The 19038-nt window shown below is 25.2% G+C and overlaps 9 protein-coding genes across 9 annotated transcripts; 3 read left to right on the top strand and 6 right to left on the bottom strand.

Annotated features, from left to right (window-relative positions):
* Positions 1-235: 235 nt before the first annotated feature.
* DICPUDRAFT_154455 (uncharacterized protein) lies at positions 236-1855 on the bottom strand (the record flags this gene model as incomplete). Its single annotated transcript, XM_003289933.1, has 1 exon — positions 236-1855. One exon carries the CDS (start codon positions 1853-1855, stop codon positions 236-238), a length of 1620 nt encoding a protein of 539 aa, XP_003289981.1.
* A 696-nt stretch (positions 1856-2551) lies between these two features.
* Positions 2552-3355, top strand: DICPUDRAFT_154456 (uncharacterized protein; the record flags this gene model as incomplete). Its single annotated transcript, XM_003289921.1, has 1 exon — positions 2552-3355. The coding sequence occupies one exon, from the start codon at positions 2552-2554 to the stop codon at positions 3353-3355; it is 804 nt and encodes a 267-aa protein (XP_003289969.1).
* A 743-nt stretch (positions 3356-4098) lies between these two features.
* On the bottom strand, positions 4099-4974 carry DICPUDRAFT_154457 (uncharacterized protein; the record flags this gene model as incomplete). Its single annotated transcript, XM_003289934.1, has 1 exon — positions 4099-4974. The coding sequence occupies one exon, from the start codon at positions 4972-4974 to the stop codon at positions 4099-4101; it is 876 nt and encodes a 291-aa protein (XP_003289982.1).
* An 817-nt stretch (positions 4975-5791) lies between these two features.
* DICPUDRAFT_36609 (uncharacterized protein) lies at positions 5792-10717 on the top strand (the record flags this gene model as incomplete). Its single annotated transcript, XM_003289922.1, has 8 exons — positions 5792-5891; positions 5958-6583; positions 6818-6923; positions 7056-7250; positions 7774-8759; positions 8829-9603; positions 9674-10287; positions 10355-10717. Coding segments are annotated over 8 exons (3765 nt in total), but the record flags the coding sequence as incomplete, so codon positions are not given.
* Positions 10718-10790: 73 nt separating this feature from the next.
* Positions 10791-11522, bottom strand: DICPUDRAFT_80739 (uncharacterized protein; the record flags this gene model as incomplete). The annotated part of the gene is made up of 4 exons (XM_003289935.1): positions 10791-10913; positions 10989-11212; positions 11278-11367; positions 11432-11522. The coding sequence occupies 4 exons, from the start codon at positions 11520-11522 to the stop codon at positions 10791-10793; spliced, it is 528 nt and encodes a 175-aa protein (XP_003289983.1).
* A 192-nt stretch (positions 11523-11714) lies between these two features.
* Positions 11715-14462, bottom strand: DICPUDRAFT_154460 (uncharacterized protein; the record flags this gene model as incomplete). Its single annotated transcript, XM_003289936.1, has 1 exon — positions 11715-14462. One exon carries the CDS (start codon positions 14460-14462, stop codon positions 11715-11717), a length of 2748 nt encoding a protein of 915 aa, XP_003289984.1.
* Positions 14463-14668: 206 nt separating this feature from the next.
* DICPUDRAFT_80741 (uncharacterized protein) lies at positions 14669-15194 on the top strand (the record flags this gene model as incomplete). The annotated part of the gene is made up of 3 exons (XM_003289923.1): positions 14669-14721; positions 14805-15000; positions 15099-15194. 3 exons carry the CDS (start codon positions 14669-14671, stop codon positions 15192-15194), a joined length of 345 nt encoding a protein of 114 aa, XP_003289971.1.
* Positions 15195-15498: 304 nt separating this feature from the next.
* DICPUDRAFT_88747 (uncharacterized protein) lies at positions 15499-16395 on the bottom strand (the record flags this gene model as incomplete). The annotated part of the gene is made up of 2 exons (XM_003289937.1): positions 15499-16239; positions 16393-16395. The coding sequence occupies 2 exons, from the start codon at positions 16393-16395 to the stop codon at positions 15499-15501; spliced, it is 744 nt and encodes a 247-aa protein (XP_003289985.1).
* A 339-nt stretch (positions 16396-16734) lies between these two features.
* Positions 16735-18836, bottom strand: DICPUDRAFT_36615 (uncharacterized protein; the record flags this gene model as incomplete). Its single annotated transcript, XM_003289938.1, has 2 exons — positions 16735-18500; positions 18602-18836. Coding segments are annotated over 2 exons (2001 nt in total), but the record flags the coding sequence as incomplete, so codon positions are not given.
* Positions 18837-19038: the final 202 nt, after the last annotated feature.

The raw sequence follows: 19038 nt of genomic DNA on the forward strand, positions 1-19038 counted from the left end.
ATATTTCTGTATTATGAAAAATAATATATCCGCTAAATTTTAATTTTAGTTTTTTAAATTATTAACTATTTATTATTATAATTTGTATAAAAATATATTATTTTAATTATTATTTTATTATCCATATTCAATTGATATTACTGCTATTGTTATTATTTCCATTATTATTATTAATTATTTTATTATTATTATTATTATTATTATTTTTATTATTATAAATTATTATTATGATTATTTATTTAACTTTTTTATATAAACCTAATGAATGAATTAAGGTTTTTGATTTAAAAATTGCATCATTGATACCGACACCTTCTAATGAATTTCCACCTAAAAGAAGAGTATTTGAATAATTAGAGTATATGTGCTTATTAATTTCGTCTATTAATTTTTGATGACCAACTTCGTAATGAGGTATACCATTATTGTAGATTTGAACATTTGTAAAGTCTGGTTTACTTTCTATATCTAAATATTTATCTAAATGTTTTGATGCTATATTGATTAACTCTTCAGATGTTGATTTGGTGACATCTACCCATTTATCGTTTCTTTCAGAGATTCCTTTATTACCGCCAATCATTATAGTGATAATTGATTCATTTGCAGTACTATTGTTATTATTGTTATTTACAAATTCTGGAAAAGTATTTGAGTCAAAACAAACACCAATAACAGGGTTATTTTCTTTTGATGATATTAAATAACCAAAACCTTTATCTTGAATTTTATTTGAAACTTTTTCATTTGATTTATAAATAAAATTAACAACTGCAATTGAGGAATAATTCATGGCCTCTAAAAGTTTTGAAAGAGTGGGGTCAGATTCTTTAAACATTGGTGCAAGTTCGACAAATGGAATTGTAGTAATTAATCTATCAAATTCTTGGGCTGCACCAGATTCATCTATAATTTTGATGGCACCGCTATTGGTCTTTGAAATTTCCTTAATAGTACTAGAGAAGTGTAGTTTGGTACGACCATCACTTTCAATATTTTTTCTAAACTTTTGAATTAATTGCGATAAACCATTCTCCTTGAACGAAAAAACACCAGTTTTATCGATATCTTTATCGAGGACCTCTTTGAGCGAAAGTTTTGTTGGGATCAATGATTTTTCAAACTTTTCTTTTGCAGTTTCGTATTTTGCTTTTTCTTCAGCTGATGTGAAAATGTTACCAAGGATAAGACCATTGAATGGCTCAACTTTGCAAACTGCTGGGAAACATGATTTAATTGAAAGCTTCTTAAAGTCACCAGCATAAATACCTAAACAAAATGGCTCTATAAATCTCTGTGTAACACTTTTTCCCAATCTTCTTGAAAAGAAATCAAATATCGACTCATCATAATTTGGATCTCTTTCTTTAACTGCTTTTGGTATCTTTTGGAATGGCTCTTTTAAAATTGCACTAATAAGACCATATTTTAACGAGAATAGTGCTATCTTGAACAATGATCCCATTGGTACCTCTTGAACCTTTCCATCAATTAATAAAAATTTACCATTACTTTTTTTACTGCTGAATATAATATCGTTTGATATACCTAAACGTTTGACCAACTCTAGTGTATTTAAACCTTTACCTGCAGCTCTTAATGATCTTGGACCCTTTTCAACAACAATATTATTATTGCTTGTGTCATTATTGGTTTTATTATTATTATTATTATTGCTATTGAATATATTGGTTTGGATATTACCTCCTAGTTTATTGGATTTTTCATAAATATTTATTTTTATTTCTCTATTTGGATTGTCTGATAAATATAAACCATTTCTTAAATAATAATAGCTTGATAAACCTGACACACCTCCACCAATAATACCAACATTATTTATTTTTTTTAACATTTTAATAACAAAATATTAAAAAAAAAAATTAAAAAAAATTAAAAAAAATCTGAAAAAAAAAAAAAATTATTTTTTAAAGATAATTAAAAATTCAATGAAATTTTGAAGATATATTGTAATAAAATAAAATATTGTTTTGTGATGTTTTAAATTTTTTGGATCTTTAGAAAAAGAAATAATATACACACCATTAAACTGAATAAAAAAAAATAATATTCTTTAAAATCTAAAATCTAAAACCAATAAAAATAAAAATTAATTTTAATTAAACATTAATAGTTTTTGTTATGTTATTTTATTTAAAATAAATTGTTAGGTAGATAAAGTTATATTGTAATATAGCAAGTTAAAATTTCAACTACAATAAAGCAGCATTCAGTTGAAATGGAAAATGACCAGTGTTTGGTTTTGATTTTATTAGAGCTAAAAAAGTTTATTTTTTGGGGTTTGAAATAAAAAAGAAATTTTATACAAATTCCGGTTAGATTTAATCTGTATTACTAAAATTTAAAAAAAATTTTGAAAACTATATCAAAATTTTTTTTTTTGGATCTGATTTTTAAAAAAAATTTTTGTTTTTTTTTTTTAAAAATTTTTTTATTTATTCCATAACTTTATCAATTTAAATAATTAAATAAAGTGAAAAACTTTCAATATTTTAAATAAATATAGTTTATTAAATTAAATAAAATTGAAATGGCTATGGAATGTAATGGAAATCATAAAAACATTTTGTTTGTAGGTGAAGGTAATTTTTCATTTTGCAAATCATTGGTAGAAAAGCACAATGAAAAGTGTGATAATAGTTTAAAAGTTACTGCATCAGATTTGAATATTACTAAAGCTGTTTTCAATAATTATAAAAGAAATGAAAATATCCATATACATGAAGATCGTAATATTTACAAGTGTGACGGTAGTAATTGTGACAATAGTGACGATTCTGACAATAGTGACGATTCTGACAATAGTGTCAATGATATTATCAATTCTGTAGCTTCGATGAGTATTGAAGAAAATAATAATAATAATAATGTTAAATCTAAATGTAACAACTGTGCTAAAACAATAGAAAATATTGATTGGTTGATCAAAAATAATTGTGAAATTATTTTGGGCTTAAATGCAACCAATTTATCTGGATGTTCAAAAACTAAAAAAAAAAAATATTCTAAAATCTATTGGGTAATGCCACATGATGGAGAAAGGTATCAGAATAATAGTTTACCAACTCTAATAAGGGATTTTTGCTTGTCTGCAAGAGAACTTCAAAATCTAAATGATAGGATACATATAGTAATCTCTCAAAATAAAGAATTTGGTAACTACCATAAAGAATTTCAACAAGCAAAAGTTTATAATATTATTGAAGGGCCATTCATTTCTGGTTATATTTTAGAAAAAAGAATAAATGTAAATGATCAAAGATACCCAGGTTATGAACATCAAAAGGTATGCAGTACAATAAAAGTGGAAAATGGAAATTTCCCAAATTTTTGAAAAAAACAAAATTAAAAAAATTAGTGAATATTATGAAACTTCAGAGCAATTAGGAATAATCGACCAGAATTTAAAAATTAAAAAAAATAAAAAAGTTACCAAATACATAGATTTTTTGCGTAAATACTATAAAGAAAAAGGAAATTTCAGAGTAACTTTCTACTCAAATGGGGGATTTCATCGTTTTTATATATCAGATGATGATGATATCAGTGATAACTCAGATAGATATGATGAATAAAATGCTGAAAATAAACAAGAGGATTATTAAAAAATAGGCAAATGAAAAGTCAAATAAAACCAAAAAATGATCAAATTCACAAAAATAGTAATTAAACGAACTCTGTCTAAAATAAAAATTAAATTTTTCAATAACCAATTCTTTAAATAATTTAATCTTTTAATTTTTATTTTGTTTTAAAATTTTTATGAATTAGTAGTAATATTAATTATTCCAATTTAAATTGGTTAAACAAAAATAAAACTATTGTATTTTTAGTTTTTGATAATTCTTAATACCTATATTTAGACAACATAAAATTCAGTTGTTGAATTTGTAAAGGTAATAATAACAGATGTTAATTATCCATGGTAATATTTAATGATTGTGTTTATGATATTGGTGTAAACTTGTTTTAATCTGTAAGTAATTGAACGATATAAAAAATAAACTATTTTAAAAAAACAAATGAAAAAATGAAATAAGAAATATAAAAAACTATTTTAAAAAAATATGATTTATTTTATAATTTTGATATTTTTCTGATTTCTTTAAATAAATTGCCATAATTAAAAACATTATTATTTATAACCAAGTTGTTGTTTTTATTATTATGATTATTATTATTTTGGTTTAATAAAATTAAAATTTTTTCTTCTTCAATTTTTTTATTTTTTATATAGAGGTCAGATAAAGTGTATTTCATTTTCATATAGCATGCTTCATCACCATAAGACTTGATTAAATATTTCTTTTTTTCTTCCGGTAAATTATTATCAATACTAAAACCTACTGAACCCCAAACTTTGAATGAACCTTGAACTGAAACCAAACCCATGTGGTCAAATAATGGGTTGTTTTGATAGAGATGATGTAAAACTCTTCTGGTTAAAATACGGGCTAAATTGAAACCTTTTACTCTTGGTCTAACTGCAATTTCATTTAAATATAACATGATTTCGCCAGAGTCACTATAAAATTCACCAGTTTCTGGATTTACAATTTTACTAACACCTGCTTTAACTGCTACTGGGTTATTGAGTGGTGGGAATTGATCTTTAAACCATGGGTGAGAAAAAAAGTGACCTAATAATTTCTTTTTATTTAATTCCAAGTCATCGGATGGTTCATAATTTTGAAAGAATTTAATGTCATCGCTGTTTTCGTTATCTAAAATTAAATCGACACACCAACATCCTTGTGGGAAAACTGTAAATTTGCTTTTGAATGCTTCATATTCCTCGTATAAATCATCAGTTGGGAACATCTCTTTTTGAATCTCGTAAATGGTTCTAATATCATTTATATGCATTGGTCTAAACAATACTGCAATATCTTTTGGCACACTTTCAATATTTGCATCTGTATTATTAATTGAAATAGTTTCAATTATTGTCATATTTTATTTATATATGTTTTATAAAAAAGGTTTTTTTTTAATTTTAATTTATTAATGATATGTTTAAAAAAAAAAAGTTGATTAATAAATTACGAAAAAATTAAAAAAAAAATAAAATAAAAAAAATGGTTTTTTTTAGATTTTTATTTTCCGAGGTGAAAGGTTGTACTGGTATTATACGCATTTATCTAAAATAGTAACTTACTTTATCTAATTATTTTTTATATAAAATATAATGCATAATATAATGGAATGAAATAATAATCTTGTATTAATTATTTTTTTTTGTTAATGGGGTAACTAAAATAATTTTTATTTTTATTTATTTATTATTTTTTTTTTATTTTTTTTTTATTTTTTTTAATTTCTATGAAAATGAATAATTTTAAGATTATCTGTCATATTTATAAATATTTATAACAAATAATTATTTTTTTTAATCACTTTCAGTTTAAAATTTAATAATAAAAAATTCTATACTTATAAGTATTAAAATATTTTTTTTTTATAAAATTATATTTTTTTATTTTTATTTTTTTTAAAATTTTTATAAAAAAAAATAAAATTTTTTTTTAGTTGTGTTTACAACAATTAATTAATTGTTGTATCGAACAGTATTAATCATTGTAATAATAATTTATAATAATTTTAAAAAACAATAAAATTTTCTTTAAACCTCAATTAAAAAAAAATCATAATGATATCTAATGTGTGTAACATCGAATATATTATAACTAAAAATTTTGTTTATAATATATGCACACAAATTTATAAAATAACTAACATTTTTTTTATTGTAAATATATAACAGATACAGGATCCAAATTATGAAACTTTAAAAAGAGAATTCAAGAGATTATATGAAAATTGTAATAGTGTTAAAAACTCATTGCTTTCTTACACATCCTATATTAAAGGTGGGGTTTTTATTATTTTAAAATCATAATAGTAATAATTATGTACTAATATTTTTTTTAAATCAGAATTATATTTATCACCAAATAGTATTTATAATAGTTTAACACAATTTTATGATAATCAACATCCATTATCAAAATACAGTAGTTCTATACTTCAATTGATAGATGCTCAAATAAAGAATTGGGAAATAAATGAATTTAATGGACATTATCAAAAGATATTAGACTATTCTTTATCAATAGATCAGATTCATTCAACAATACAGAAAGTTGATAGATTATCCAGCGAAGTAAATAATGAACAAAAAAAAAGTGAATATATACATTTAAAATCGTCCCTTTTTAATGAAACTTCTCAGTTATTTGATAATAAAGCAGAATGTTTCGAAAAACCATTAATAAATATACAGCTCTCATTCAATAACTTAATTCAATCAGTTCATTCTATATTAAATAACTCTTCACCATTATTACAAACCCATATCAATAATCAAAATAATCACATATTAAATTTATACCCAAATAATGACTTTTTAAATAAACCTGTACACAACCATCTTGATGGCCCTTCAACAATAACACAACAACCATCCCCATCTTTAGTTAAACAACCATTAAGACCAAATCCTCCAATATCATCACCAATCCAACAACAACCACCACAGCGACAACAACAACAGCAGAGACCAGTTTCAATTATTTTAAAACCTGCAGCACCAGAGCCTTCAGAGATAAAGAAGGGATTTTCATTATTTAAAAAATCTGAACAATTTAATCAAAAATCAAAATTTGCTAAGGTACCACCATTAGATCAATTAATCAACGACCATGAATATCATAAACACCTGTGGGATAACAAAAGATATAAATTGGTCAAGACTTATAATGGGTCGGTTAGCGTAAACTATGACTTTACAATAAAGTATAAACCAAATACAAAACTGAATAAGCTCCAGGTTTGGCAGACAATACCAGAGAATATTCAAAATCAATTTATCAGAAAAGCAACATTTACAGCTTTAGATGGTAGTAATAATTCAATTTTTACAGATCCACAACCATTTATAGTAGATTCATCTCACCAAAAACTCTGGTTATTTCAATATGAAATACCAAAATATTCAAACAAACTTCATTTCATTTGTAGAGCCAATTTTGAAGTTGATTTATATAAAGTTAATTTAGTTGAAGTTACAGATCCAAACGAAGTTGTCCAATTTGAACCAATTAGCCAAAGAGATATCGATATTTATTTACGTCCAACTGATAAACTTAACTTTGACACTCCAGAGTTTGAACAGTTTATTCAAGAGAATGGCTTTTATCCAAAACAATTCGAAGATGGATCAATGGAAAGTGTTTTATGCTTTGCATACAGAATTTATCTTTTCCAATTAAAGAATTTTACATACAAATATCCACATACATTATCTGGTAAACCAATTGAAACATTTAAAGCAAAATATGGTGATGTAGGTATACATATATATACCCAAATTTTATAAATAGTTGAAAGTTCTAAAATTCTAACATAATAATTTTTAATAGTGCGGATGTCATTCATTCTTTTTTGCAAGTATCATGAGATATAACAACATTCCAACCAGATTATTATTTGGGCGTGGTGCAAATTTAAACAACAACAGTGACCCACAATGGCATGTAAAAACAGATATATATTTAGATCAAGTTGGTTGGGTACCAATGGATGTAACATGTAAAGACCTTAGTGGTCCACATACTCAACTTATTGGTAACGATAGTGGTGACCATATTACATTTGGTATGGATTACCTCACTGATATTAAAGATCTAAGTAAAGTTTCACAATTTTGTAGTTTCCAATTAATGGGTTTGTTACATTATGGTCAAAATGTAGAATTCGAATCAACATCGCATACTTCAAAACTATCTCAATTAACAGCACCAACCAAACAAGAGCAACTTCATCACATCAATCGATCCCAATATCAAAATCAACCACAGCAACTTAACCCACCAAAACCATTACAACAGATTAACAAATCACCAATTCAACAACAATTAAAAACATCACCTATACAAAAACCACCATTACAACAACAACAACAAAGACCAGTTTCAGCACCTTCAAAACCAGCAGCATCTGAAACAAAGAGTGGATTCTCATTATTTAAAAAATCAGCTGAAAGTATTCAAAAACTAAAGTTTCACAAAATACCACCATTGGACCAATTAGTCGATCATCATGAATATCATAAATTCTTTTGGGATAACAAAAGATATAAATTGGTCAAGACTTATAATGGGTCAGTTAGCGTAAACTATGACTTTACATTAAAGTATAAACCAAATACAAAGCTAAGTACGCTCCAAGTTTGGCAGACAATACCAGAGACTATTCAAAATCAATTTATCAGAAAAGCAACATTTACAGTTTTAGATGGCAATAATAATTCAATAATTGATTTACCATCTATAGTAGATTCATCTCATCAAAAGCTATTTTGTTTTAAATATAACCCTTTTCAGCACCCAAACAAACTTCATTTCATTTGTAGAGCCAATTTTGAAGTTGATTTATATAAAGTTAATTTAGTTGAAGTTACAGATCCAAACGAAGTTGTCCAATTTGAACCAATTAGCCAAAGAGATATCGATATTTATTTACGTCCAACTGAAAAACTTAACTATGATACTCCAGAGTTTGAACAGTTTATTCAAGAGAATGGCTTTTATCCAAAACAATTCGAAGACGGATCAATGGAAAGTGTTTTATGCTTTGCATACAGAATTTATCTTTTCCAATTAAAGAATTTTACATACAAATATCCACATACATTATCTGGTAAACCAATTGAAACATTTAAAGCAAAATATGGTGATGTAGGTATACATATTTACTCGAATTTATATAGTTTAAATACAAATTCTAACATAATATTTTTTTAATAGTGCGGATGTCATTCATTCTTTTTTACAAGTATCATGAGATATAACAACATTCCAACCAGATTATTATTTGGGCGTGGTGCAAATTTAAACAACAACAGTGACCCACAATGGCATGTAAAAACAGATATATATTTAGATCAGGTTGGTTGGGTACCAATGGATGTAACATGTAAAGACTTTAATGGTCCACATACTCACCTTATTGGTAATGATAGTGGTGACCATATTACATTTGGTATGGATTACCTCACTGATATTCAAGATCTATCGAAATATTCTCCATTCCCAAGTTTCCAATTAATGAATATGATACACTTTGGCCATAATGTAGAACTCGAATCAACATCGCATACTTCAAAACTATCTCAATTAACAGCACCAACCAAACAAGATCAATTTAGCCATATTAATCAAAGCCAATATCAACAATTACATATACAAACAATTGGCCAAAAATCTCAACCCACAGTTTTACAACAACAACAACAACCCCAACAACAACAACAACAACAACAACAACAACAACGATCAACACCACAACCAGCTTCACAAAGACCTGTTTCATTCCATCAACAACAACCAGTTCCAAATAGAACAGTACCTACTCAACAACAACCAGTTTCCCAAAGACCACAGGAAAAAGATAGTAGCTTTTCTAACTCTATATCATCATTCCTTTCAAATGCCACAAAATCTTTAAACATTAGTAACAATGGGTTGCCAAGTAAAATCCATGTTGACCAATTAATTAATGATCATAATCTACATAAAAAGTGTAAGTATTATTTTATCATTTATAAATTAATTATTTTCTTTTACTAAATCAATTAATTTTTTTTTTTCAGTATGGGATAAAAGATTTAAATTAGTCAAAAAATATAACTATTCAGTATCAACTTTATATACAAAAAAAATTATATTTAGCCCAGATTCCAAACTAAATGAAATTAAATTTTATATGGGTATACCATTAAATATTAATAATCAACAGGTTCGATATTCATCATTCACACTTCATGATAGCAATGACCAATGTATAAGTCAAGCTTCAATTGTCAAGTCACTAGTTCATGATTGCTATCTTTTAGCTTATAAACCAAATCCTGGCCAAGTTGATAGGGAATTAACATGGAAATATAGAGTTGATGTCGATTTTTACACAGTCACGGCAGAAGAAGTCACAAATCCAAATGAACAAATTGACTTTGATCCTATTTCAGAAAAAGAAATCGATTTATACTTAAGACCATCCGATAAAATGAAATTCGACACACCAGAGTTTGAACAATTTATATTCGAAAATAACTTATATCCAAAACAATTTGATGATGGTACCATGGAAAGTGTATTATGCTTCGCATACAGAGTTTCATTATTCATTTATAAAAACATTCAATACAAGAATCCATATTCACACAATGGTGATCCAATTTCAACATTTAAAGCAGGTCATGGAGATGTAAGTTTATTGAAATATATTTATTTTAAATCATCATACTAATAAATAAATTATTAATTTTACTTAGTGCGGTTGCCATTCATGGTTGTTTGGAAGTATTTTACGTTATAATAACATACCAGTACGTTTATTATATGGTCGTGGAGGTTTATTGGATAAACCAGGAGATAAGCAAATTCATATTAAAAATCAATTTTATGTTGAAGGTTTAGGTTTTGTTCCATATGATGGCGCCTTCAAAGATGGTAATCCTTATCATAAAAAATATTTTGCTCATGATATTGGTAGCCATGTTACTACAGGTTTAGATATTTATACAGATATTGAAGGTAGAAAAAACGAATTTTCATTCCAAAATCCAGCTTATTTTTATATTGGCAATGTAAAAATAGAATCATCAGAAGAAAAATATGATGTTTTTAAATTATAATAAATAAACTATTTTAATATAAATAAACTATAACATTTATTATTTTCTTTGTTGCTTTTGTTTGGCGGATATACTAATCACTAAATTCATCATTAGAAGACTCAAAACAATGCTTTTCTTTAGTTTCTTTTTCTTTTCCTTTTTTTTCATCTAAATGATATTGCAAATGGACTCTGCATCTTGTTTCACCTGGGACCTTGATAATATAAAAATTATAATTAAATTAAAATTATAAATATTGTTTTATTTTATTAAATAAAAAGGAACTTACAACTTTTGATTTACATCCTTTTTTTGAAGCAGTATGAGTACTTCCACAAATCAAACCTAACTCCTCTTTATTATGAATACCACAATAATAAGAACCCCTCAAAGCTTTATTAATACATTCTTCACCATTCGAATAAGATCCTAAACAAACAATGTCTGATTTTTTTTCTGAAACATAGTTATCATGGGTTTTACATTTTCCTTTTCTTGCTTTACATAACTCACCTATAAAATATTTTAATATTATATTTTAAATAAACATTATTAAAAATCATCTAATTTTTAATTACCTTTAAAATTTTCTTTTCCACAAAAACAACTTGGATCATGAGTTGCACATGTATTTAAACCAAACAATTTTTCCTTTATACATCTTGTACCTGTGAATTTATTTATAATTAAATTAAAAAAACAATTTCACAATAAAAAAAATAATTTTATTACCTTTTAATGTTGTAACACCACATGCAGAAATATGAGTTTTTTTTAAAGATTTCTCTACTTTTAATGGTTTTTTGTTGTTATTTGATTTCATATCTTTTATTTGTATTTGTTTTTTTTTTTTTTTTTTTTTTTTTTGATTAAAAAAAAAAAAAATTTGAGTTTTTGAATGGATGTTGGTAAATTTTACACATTTTAAAAAAAAATATATTTTTAATAAATAAATTATAAAAAAAAAATAAAAATATATATTTTAAATATATATACAATTAATTAAATTTAGATTTTATTTAGATTTAAATTTTTTAGAATTATCTTTAATTTTTTTATCATATAGTCTTCTTTTCTTTTGTTTTGAATCATTGTCTTCATTATCTGAATCATCATTTTGTTTATTTCTATCAAAATGACGTTGGAAAATATTATGAATTGTACCACTTTCGGATTGATAATGGAAATTGCTCTTTTGTAAAGGTTGGTCATTTAAACCATCACTAAACTCATTTACTGATTTATAACTTTTCATTTTGAAATCAATGGTTTGCTTTTGAAGAGTACTTTCATCACCTTTCTTTGCAGCTTTGGCACCTTTAATACCAGCAGACATCTTGTTTAATTCGGTTGGGGTTTCTCTTAAAGCAAAACTTTTTGAAACATGACCTAAATGAAGATGAGAAATATGGAAAATTGATTTAACGTCACCTTTGTGGGTTGCATAGGCTCTTAATGAGGATTGATAGGCACAACGGGCTAATTCTTTAGCTTTTGAATCATAAATTAAAAATCTTTCAAAGAGTAATTGAAGATCGTGAACAATAGATTCTAACTGTGATGCTTTTGAATTCTTTTTTAATTGGCCCTCTGATGTGTAGAACAATGATTGAAGAATGGATGTAACCTTCATTTCTCTAATTTGTAATTTATAATTCTCTAAATGTTGAATATACTTCTTTTCGCTTGGTAAAAGGAATAATAATGAACTACCGGCATTACCAAGACGAGCAGTTCTACCAATTCTGTGGATATAATCTTTGGTGTCTGAACATGGATCGTATTGAACAATCCAACTGACTGATGGTAAATCTAAACCTCTAGCTGAAACATCTGTTGTTAATAAAATACCATTGGATGAATTTTTAAAATCAAAGAATGTTTTGGTTCTAGTTTGTTGATCTAATTCACCATGTAATTTAAATACTGGTACTGAGAATACACTTGTTTTTGATCTTGTATTTCTTACTGAATCTGTATTGATTTTTTCTTTTTCATCATCGGTGTTATCGCTATCACTACCATTATCATTACCACCATCACTTTCGGCATCACTTTCTTCATCATCACTATTACCAGTATGGAAAATCTTTGAACTTTGTTGTTTAGCTTGTTGTTTCTTACGTTCATCTCTTAATTTTTCTTTAATGCTCTTTGATAAACCTCTTTCTTTGTCCATTTTTAAATGTGTGAAAGCATAAAAATGGAAATCTACTGAATCACATGAAGAAAAGAAAACAATCATTTTTTGTTGCTCGTTATTGACACTCTTTGAACCATCGGTATTGATATTTGAAGTTTTCCATCTAATAAATGAAACCAACGAAGTTAAACGTTCCTTTGATTCGACTTCAACAAAATATTGATCTAACTGTTTTGGTGCTAAAAGTTCTTCTTTCATTGCAGCATCGAATGGATTTTCTCCAGATTCCAATGCTCTTTGATCTAAACCAATGTAAACCGGATTCTTTAAAGAGATGGAAGCTAATCTTGAAATACCATCACTAAGAGTAGCGGAAACTAATACATTTTGTCTTGGTACACCATTTGATTTCTTTTTTTCATCTAAAATATTGATAATTGTGGTAATATCTTTTTCAAAACCTAAATCTAATAACTTATCAGCTTCATCCAATATACACCACTTGATATTATGAGTTGGGAAAGTTTTGGTATTTTGAAGATGATCTAATAATCTACCAGGAGTTGCAACCAATATATTTATACCTTTACGAATACGAGCTTTCTCTGCAGATCTATTTTCACCACCCATAATTAAACCTGGAACTATCCAATAGAATGGTTTTAAAAGTTTTTGGAGCTCATCAAAAATTTGTAATGCTAATTCTCTAGTTGGTGAAATTACAACACAATAACAACCATCAGCACGAGAAACACGTTGTTCAGTTAATTTTTGTACTACTGGTATTAAATATGCTAATGTTTTACCACTACCAGTTTGAGCTTTGACTAATGCATCACTGCCCTTAAGAATTGTTGGGATGGATGCCTCTTGAATATGTGTTGGTTTCACTAATTTCATATGACCTTGTAAATTTCTAACTAAAGTTTCTGATAATTGTAATGAACCAAAATTCATTGAACTAAAAGTTTCAAATGATTCTAATTTTGATATAGCTGGTTCAATATTTTCTAAAATTGGTCTATTTAATTCGTCTTTTTCAGCATTTTTTTCTGCTAATTTAAATTTATTTATAGTATCATTTTTTGAATTTGTAGTATTTATATTATTTGATTCGTTATTATTACTATTATTATTATTATTACTGTTATATCTATGAACTTGTGGTCCTTTTGATTCTTTTAATTCTTTTTGCTTTTGTTCAAGTGCAATTCTTTTTTCTAAATATGTTGGTTTTTTATTATTATTTTGATTATTTTGATTATTTTGATTATTATTTTGATTATTATTATTATTTTGATTATTATTTTGATTATTATTTCTATAATTGTTGTTTTGATTATTATTATTATTATTATTATTATTATTATTATTATTATTATTATTATTATTATTATTATTATTATTTCTATAATTATTATTTTGGGTATTATTATTTTTATTATTATTATTTATTTCATTTGTTTGTTTTCCTTTATAAAGTTTATTTGTTGAAAATCTACTATTATTACTAATATTTTCTTTAAAAAATGCATCTTCATCAATATCTGATTTCTTTTTTGGTGGTGCTTTATTTAAATAACAAATATTGAGTTGTAATCCATCATCGTCGTCGGCCATGTTTTATTTATTTATAGTAGTTTATAAGTAATGGGGTTTAAAAAAAATGATAAAAAAAAATTTTAGATTTCGTTTTTTTTTTTTTTTTTTTTATTTTTAAATTTAAATTTTTTTTAAATTTTATTTTTTTTTATTTATTTTTTAATTTTTTCATTTTCAATTCATTTTGTTTCTTTTTTCAAAAAATAAAAAAAAATATACCAAATATGAATCAAGACATTAAAAGATTATTAAAAATAAAAGTAGATGCACTTAAAAGGTAATTTATTTCACAATATCAGTTATTACAAAATGATGATTATTATAATAATCATTTTATTAATAATTATTAAATTTAATTAGATTAGAAAAAGACTATACATTATATAAACAAGAAGAGATTTCACAATATCAAAAAGTTGAAAGATTTAAATCAGACCCTACAAAAGATATTTACGATGTTAAAAAACAAGAAGAAATTTTAGATGAAACCAAAAGAATGATTATTGATTCAGTTTCAAGAGTTACATCCTATATTGTTTCATTAGGCGAGTTTTTAGTAAGTATACATTATCATTCAATCGATCAATCAATCAATCAATCAATCAATCATTAACTAATAAAATTAATAATTTTCATATATCTATCTATCTATAGGATGAACATAAAGATAAAGATGATGGCAGTGAAATATGGATAGAATCTTATGAAATAGTTGATAGACTATCTACTAAATTTTTAAATGAACAATAATAATAAAAAAAAAAGAAAAAAAAAAGAAAAGAAATTATTTATAAAATCAAAATAAAATGTAATAGTAATAATCCAATATTCAATTTATAATATAATAAAATATAATAAAATATAAATAAAATAATTTATATTTAACATTGTAATATAAAATAATGCATAGTATAATAAAAATGTATATTATATATATTCTACAATATTAAACAAATCAAATAAATAAACTGTACCAAATTTTTTTTTTTGAATATTTTTTTTATATTTCCTTTTTAATTTTTTTAATTTTTTTTATTTATTGTTTTATTTTATTTTATATTTTTAATTGATTTGAAATTAAATCAGTTGAATATTTTTTAACTTGATCTGATAAAATTGAAAATATTTTTTTACAACCCTTTTCACCTAATTCTAAAACTGATTCAAATAAATCTTGTGGGACTTTTGAATCCATATTTAAAGAGATAACACCACCAATTTGAGGTTGAATAGATAAAAGACAGTCAGGTCCACCTGAACGCTCTTCAATATGATTTAAATCTAAAACGGCAACACCATCGATACAACTTGTACTAACAGCACATACAAAATCCTTCATTGAAATACCTGCATCGATCAATGCCAATGTGGAAGCATTGATAGCAGCAGCCTTAAGGCCACCATCCGATTGTAAAACCTGTATATAAATATTAATTTGTGAACGTGGATATAAATGAGTTTGTATAGTTGATTCGAATGCTTGTTTTACTAGATTTGAAATTTCTGTGGTCGCTCTATCACCTTTGGTTTTTTGTTGTGGTTTTCTTTCTGTTGTGCTAAAACTGCTAGTTGCAAATTCACATTTTACGATTGCTCTATCAAAAATAGATTGACCACTGACCGATATCTCTCTTGGCCCATAAACTGCCGCTATAATTTTAGTATTACCTTGTTCATAATATGCTGATCCATCTGCTCTATTTGAAACACCCATTTGAATATTAATTCTTCTTAATTCATTTGCTCTTCTACCATCAATTCTTAAACCTTCTGGTGAAATATATGATAATTTACTCTATATATATATAATATTTATAAATATGTATTAAAATTAATATAATTGTTTATAATTTTTATATATAGTTTATAACATCATTTTATATGTAAACAAATAGGATGATTTAAAAGTGATGGTTATTATATATAACAAATGTTTAAGGAAATATACCATTTTATTAACACAATTAAATTAAAAATTAAAATTAAAATAAATAAAATTTAAAAATAAAAAAACGAAAAAAAATAAAAAAATTAAAAAAAAAATTTTAAAAAAAAAAAATAAAAAGAAATGCGCACTATAACTTTTTATTTATTATTAATTAATAATAAATAAGACCCTTTTTTTTTTATTTATAAAAACCTACTATTAATTAAAGTAAGGCTATTCATATTAATATTATTGGTAAATGATATTTTATTTATAATTTTATAAAATTAAGGGACTTCATATATATTCCGGCAGAATATTTTGCAAAATTAGATCGAACCAATTTAATAGAAAAAAAGGTTTTTATTTAGCCATTTTAATTTTTTTTTTAAGTTTAAAAACTATAACTTTAGATTTGGTACTTTTTTTATAAAAAGCACCTGCTAAGATGATAATAGTAGCTACACCGATACAGCTTACAAGAATTGCAATCAGAGTAGTATGGTTTTTGGATTTGTCACAGTTTGTTTTAAAATTGGAATTAATCAATACTGAAAAGTCTGGATCGATATAGCATGATGTTTCGCAATGTGGAATGTTAATACCAATGGTTACTGATTCATTTTGACTTGATATTAATGATGTGGTGATTAATGTTGTATGTCCATCTGATATTGCTCTGTTTATAAATCTACCATATAGAATCTTGTTGTCTTTATTGATCAAGATATAGTTTAATACTTGATTATCAAATATTGATGTTGATGTTGATGCTGGTTTACTGTTACAGTCGTTCGATGTAGTATCTGATATATTTGATATCATATGTAATTGTAATGTATTGAGTGGACTTTGATAGTTGTAGTTGTGAATTGATACTGATACTTTAATTGAACCTTTATCCAATTTGAAATCTAAACCTGCGAATGAATATTGAATATCATTTTCAATTTCTTGGATCGATAATATGATTTGACATTCAGTTTCGTTTAATATTTGTGTGAATATTACATTTTTTCCGTTTTTATCTTTTGAAGTTATGTTCCAATTGTTTTGAAGTGGATATTGTTTAACTGTGTCACTGTTAATATCTAACTCTAATAATGATGTGATTAATATATTGTATATTGTTTGATGGTTAATAATTGTTGTTGAACCGTCTGGATGAACTGTACTGTTGGTATTGCCATCATTATTATAATTTGAAGGTGAACTACAATCGAATCCAATCCATCCTGATTTACATTCACAAATACCATTTGATGTATCGCAAATACCATGACTTGTATCAGTACATTTGTTTAAACATATTTGTTGTTTTAATTGGTAAATAAAAAAGTTGAATGATTTCCATGTGATTCCATTTTGAAATACTGTTACATCTTTTTTACCTGTACCTGCCCCAATGTTGCATGTAATTGTGTTTGGTGATATGGTTTCTATTTTGCATTCTTGATTACCTATTGTTATATTTAAATCTTGATTTATATCTCCAAACCATCCATTCATTATTACCAATCCGCCATCTTCGTATGTTGGTGAAATTGATGACACATAGTGATTTGGACTAAAACACTGTGGGCATTCACAAATACCAGTATTATAGTTGCATTTATTACCGCTATATGATTCACAATTATCTAAACATGATGTATAATTGTTGAATACTTCGTTACCATCACGTTTATCTAAATTTAGATTGAATTTTGTTTGTAATTGATCTACTCTGATTATACCTAGTACATTATTCAGTTGATTTGGATATGTTGTTAAAGTACATGTAATTTGATAAAATGTTGAATCGGTTACATCACAAGATTTACCACCAATTGTAATTGTTATTTCAGCGATATCGTATGAATAATATAAACCTTTGAATAATAAAATCTGATTATTTGATGTTATATTTGATAATAATGGGGGGTATGGATCTGGAGTTAATGTAAATTCTTGATCAGTACTTTTGAATTTTATATTGTGAATAATTCTATTTAGTTTGTAGTTAAATGCAATAATATTTGAATTTCCTTCAATTAAAAGTTCAAAAGAAATTTGGGGGTTTGAATATATATCAGAAACATCATACCCTATGTTTTGACCTATAATTGAAAGTGCTGGTTTTGTTACAACTTTACCTTTATCCCAAAAAGTTTGGATAAAGTATTTTAGTTTTGGAATAGTTTCTATTTATAAGAAAAAAAAATATTAGGATATAAAATGGTTTTTAAACTAATTATAATCTTTATAAACTTACTACATGTTCCAATCGAATCTAAATTATCAAATTGATTTCCAATAAAATAACCTTTCATGTAAGCATCATTAAAGTGGCATGTAAAACATTCTGGAATTTTACCTGTCATTTTATTATTATTTATCATTAATAATACGGAGCAATATGATTCATCTATGGTACCAGTAATTGAGTTAAAACTTAAATCTAGTGTTGTAATTCTATTATTTGAGCCATCCCATTTTGGTAGATCTTCACCAATTTTGTTTGCCTTAAATGAAGTTTTGCTAATATCTGTTCCATCAAAAACTTTATTGTCTGGTAAAATTGTTAGACCCCCAGAAATAAACTCGCTTATTTAAAATAGAAAAAGAAATTAGAATAAAATTCTAAAGATTTTGGCTTTTCCGAATAATTTAATTAATACAAACAAT

This window comes from Dictyostelium purpureum, assembly GCF_000190715.1.
Source record: "Dictyostelium purpureum unplaced genomic scaffold DICPUscaffold_200, whole genome shotgun sequence".
Lineage (NCBI taxonomy): Eukaryota > Evosea > Eumycetozoa > Dictyosteliales > Dictyosteliaceae > Dictyostelium > Dictyostelium purpureum.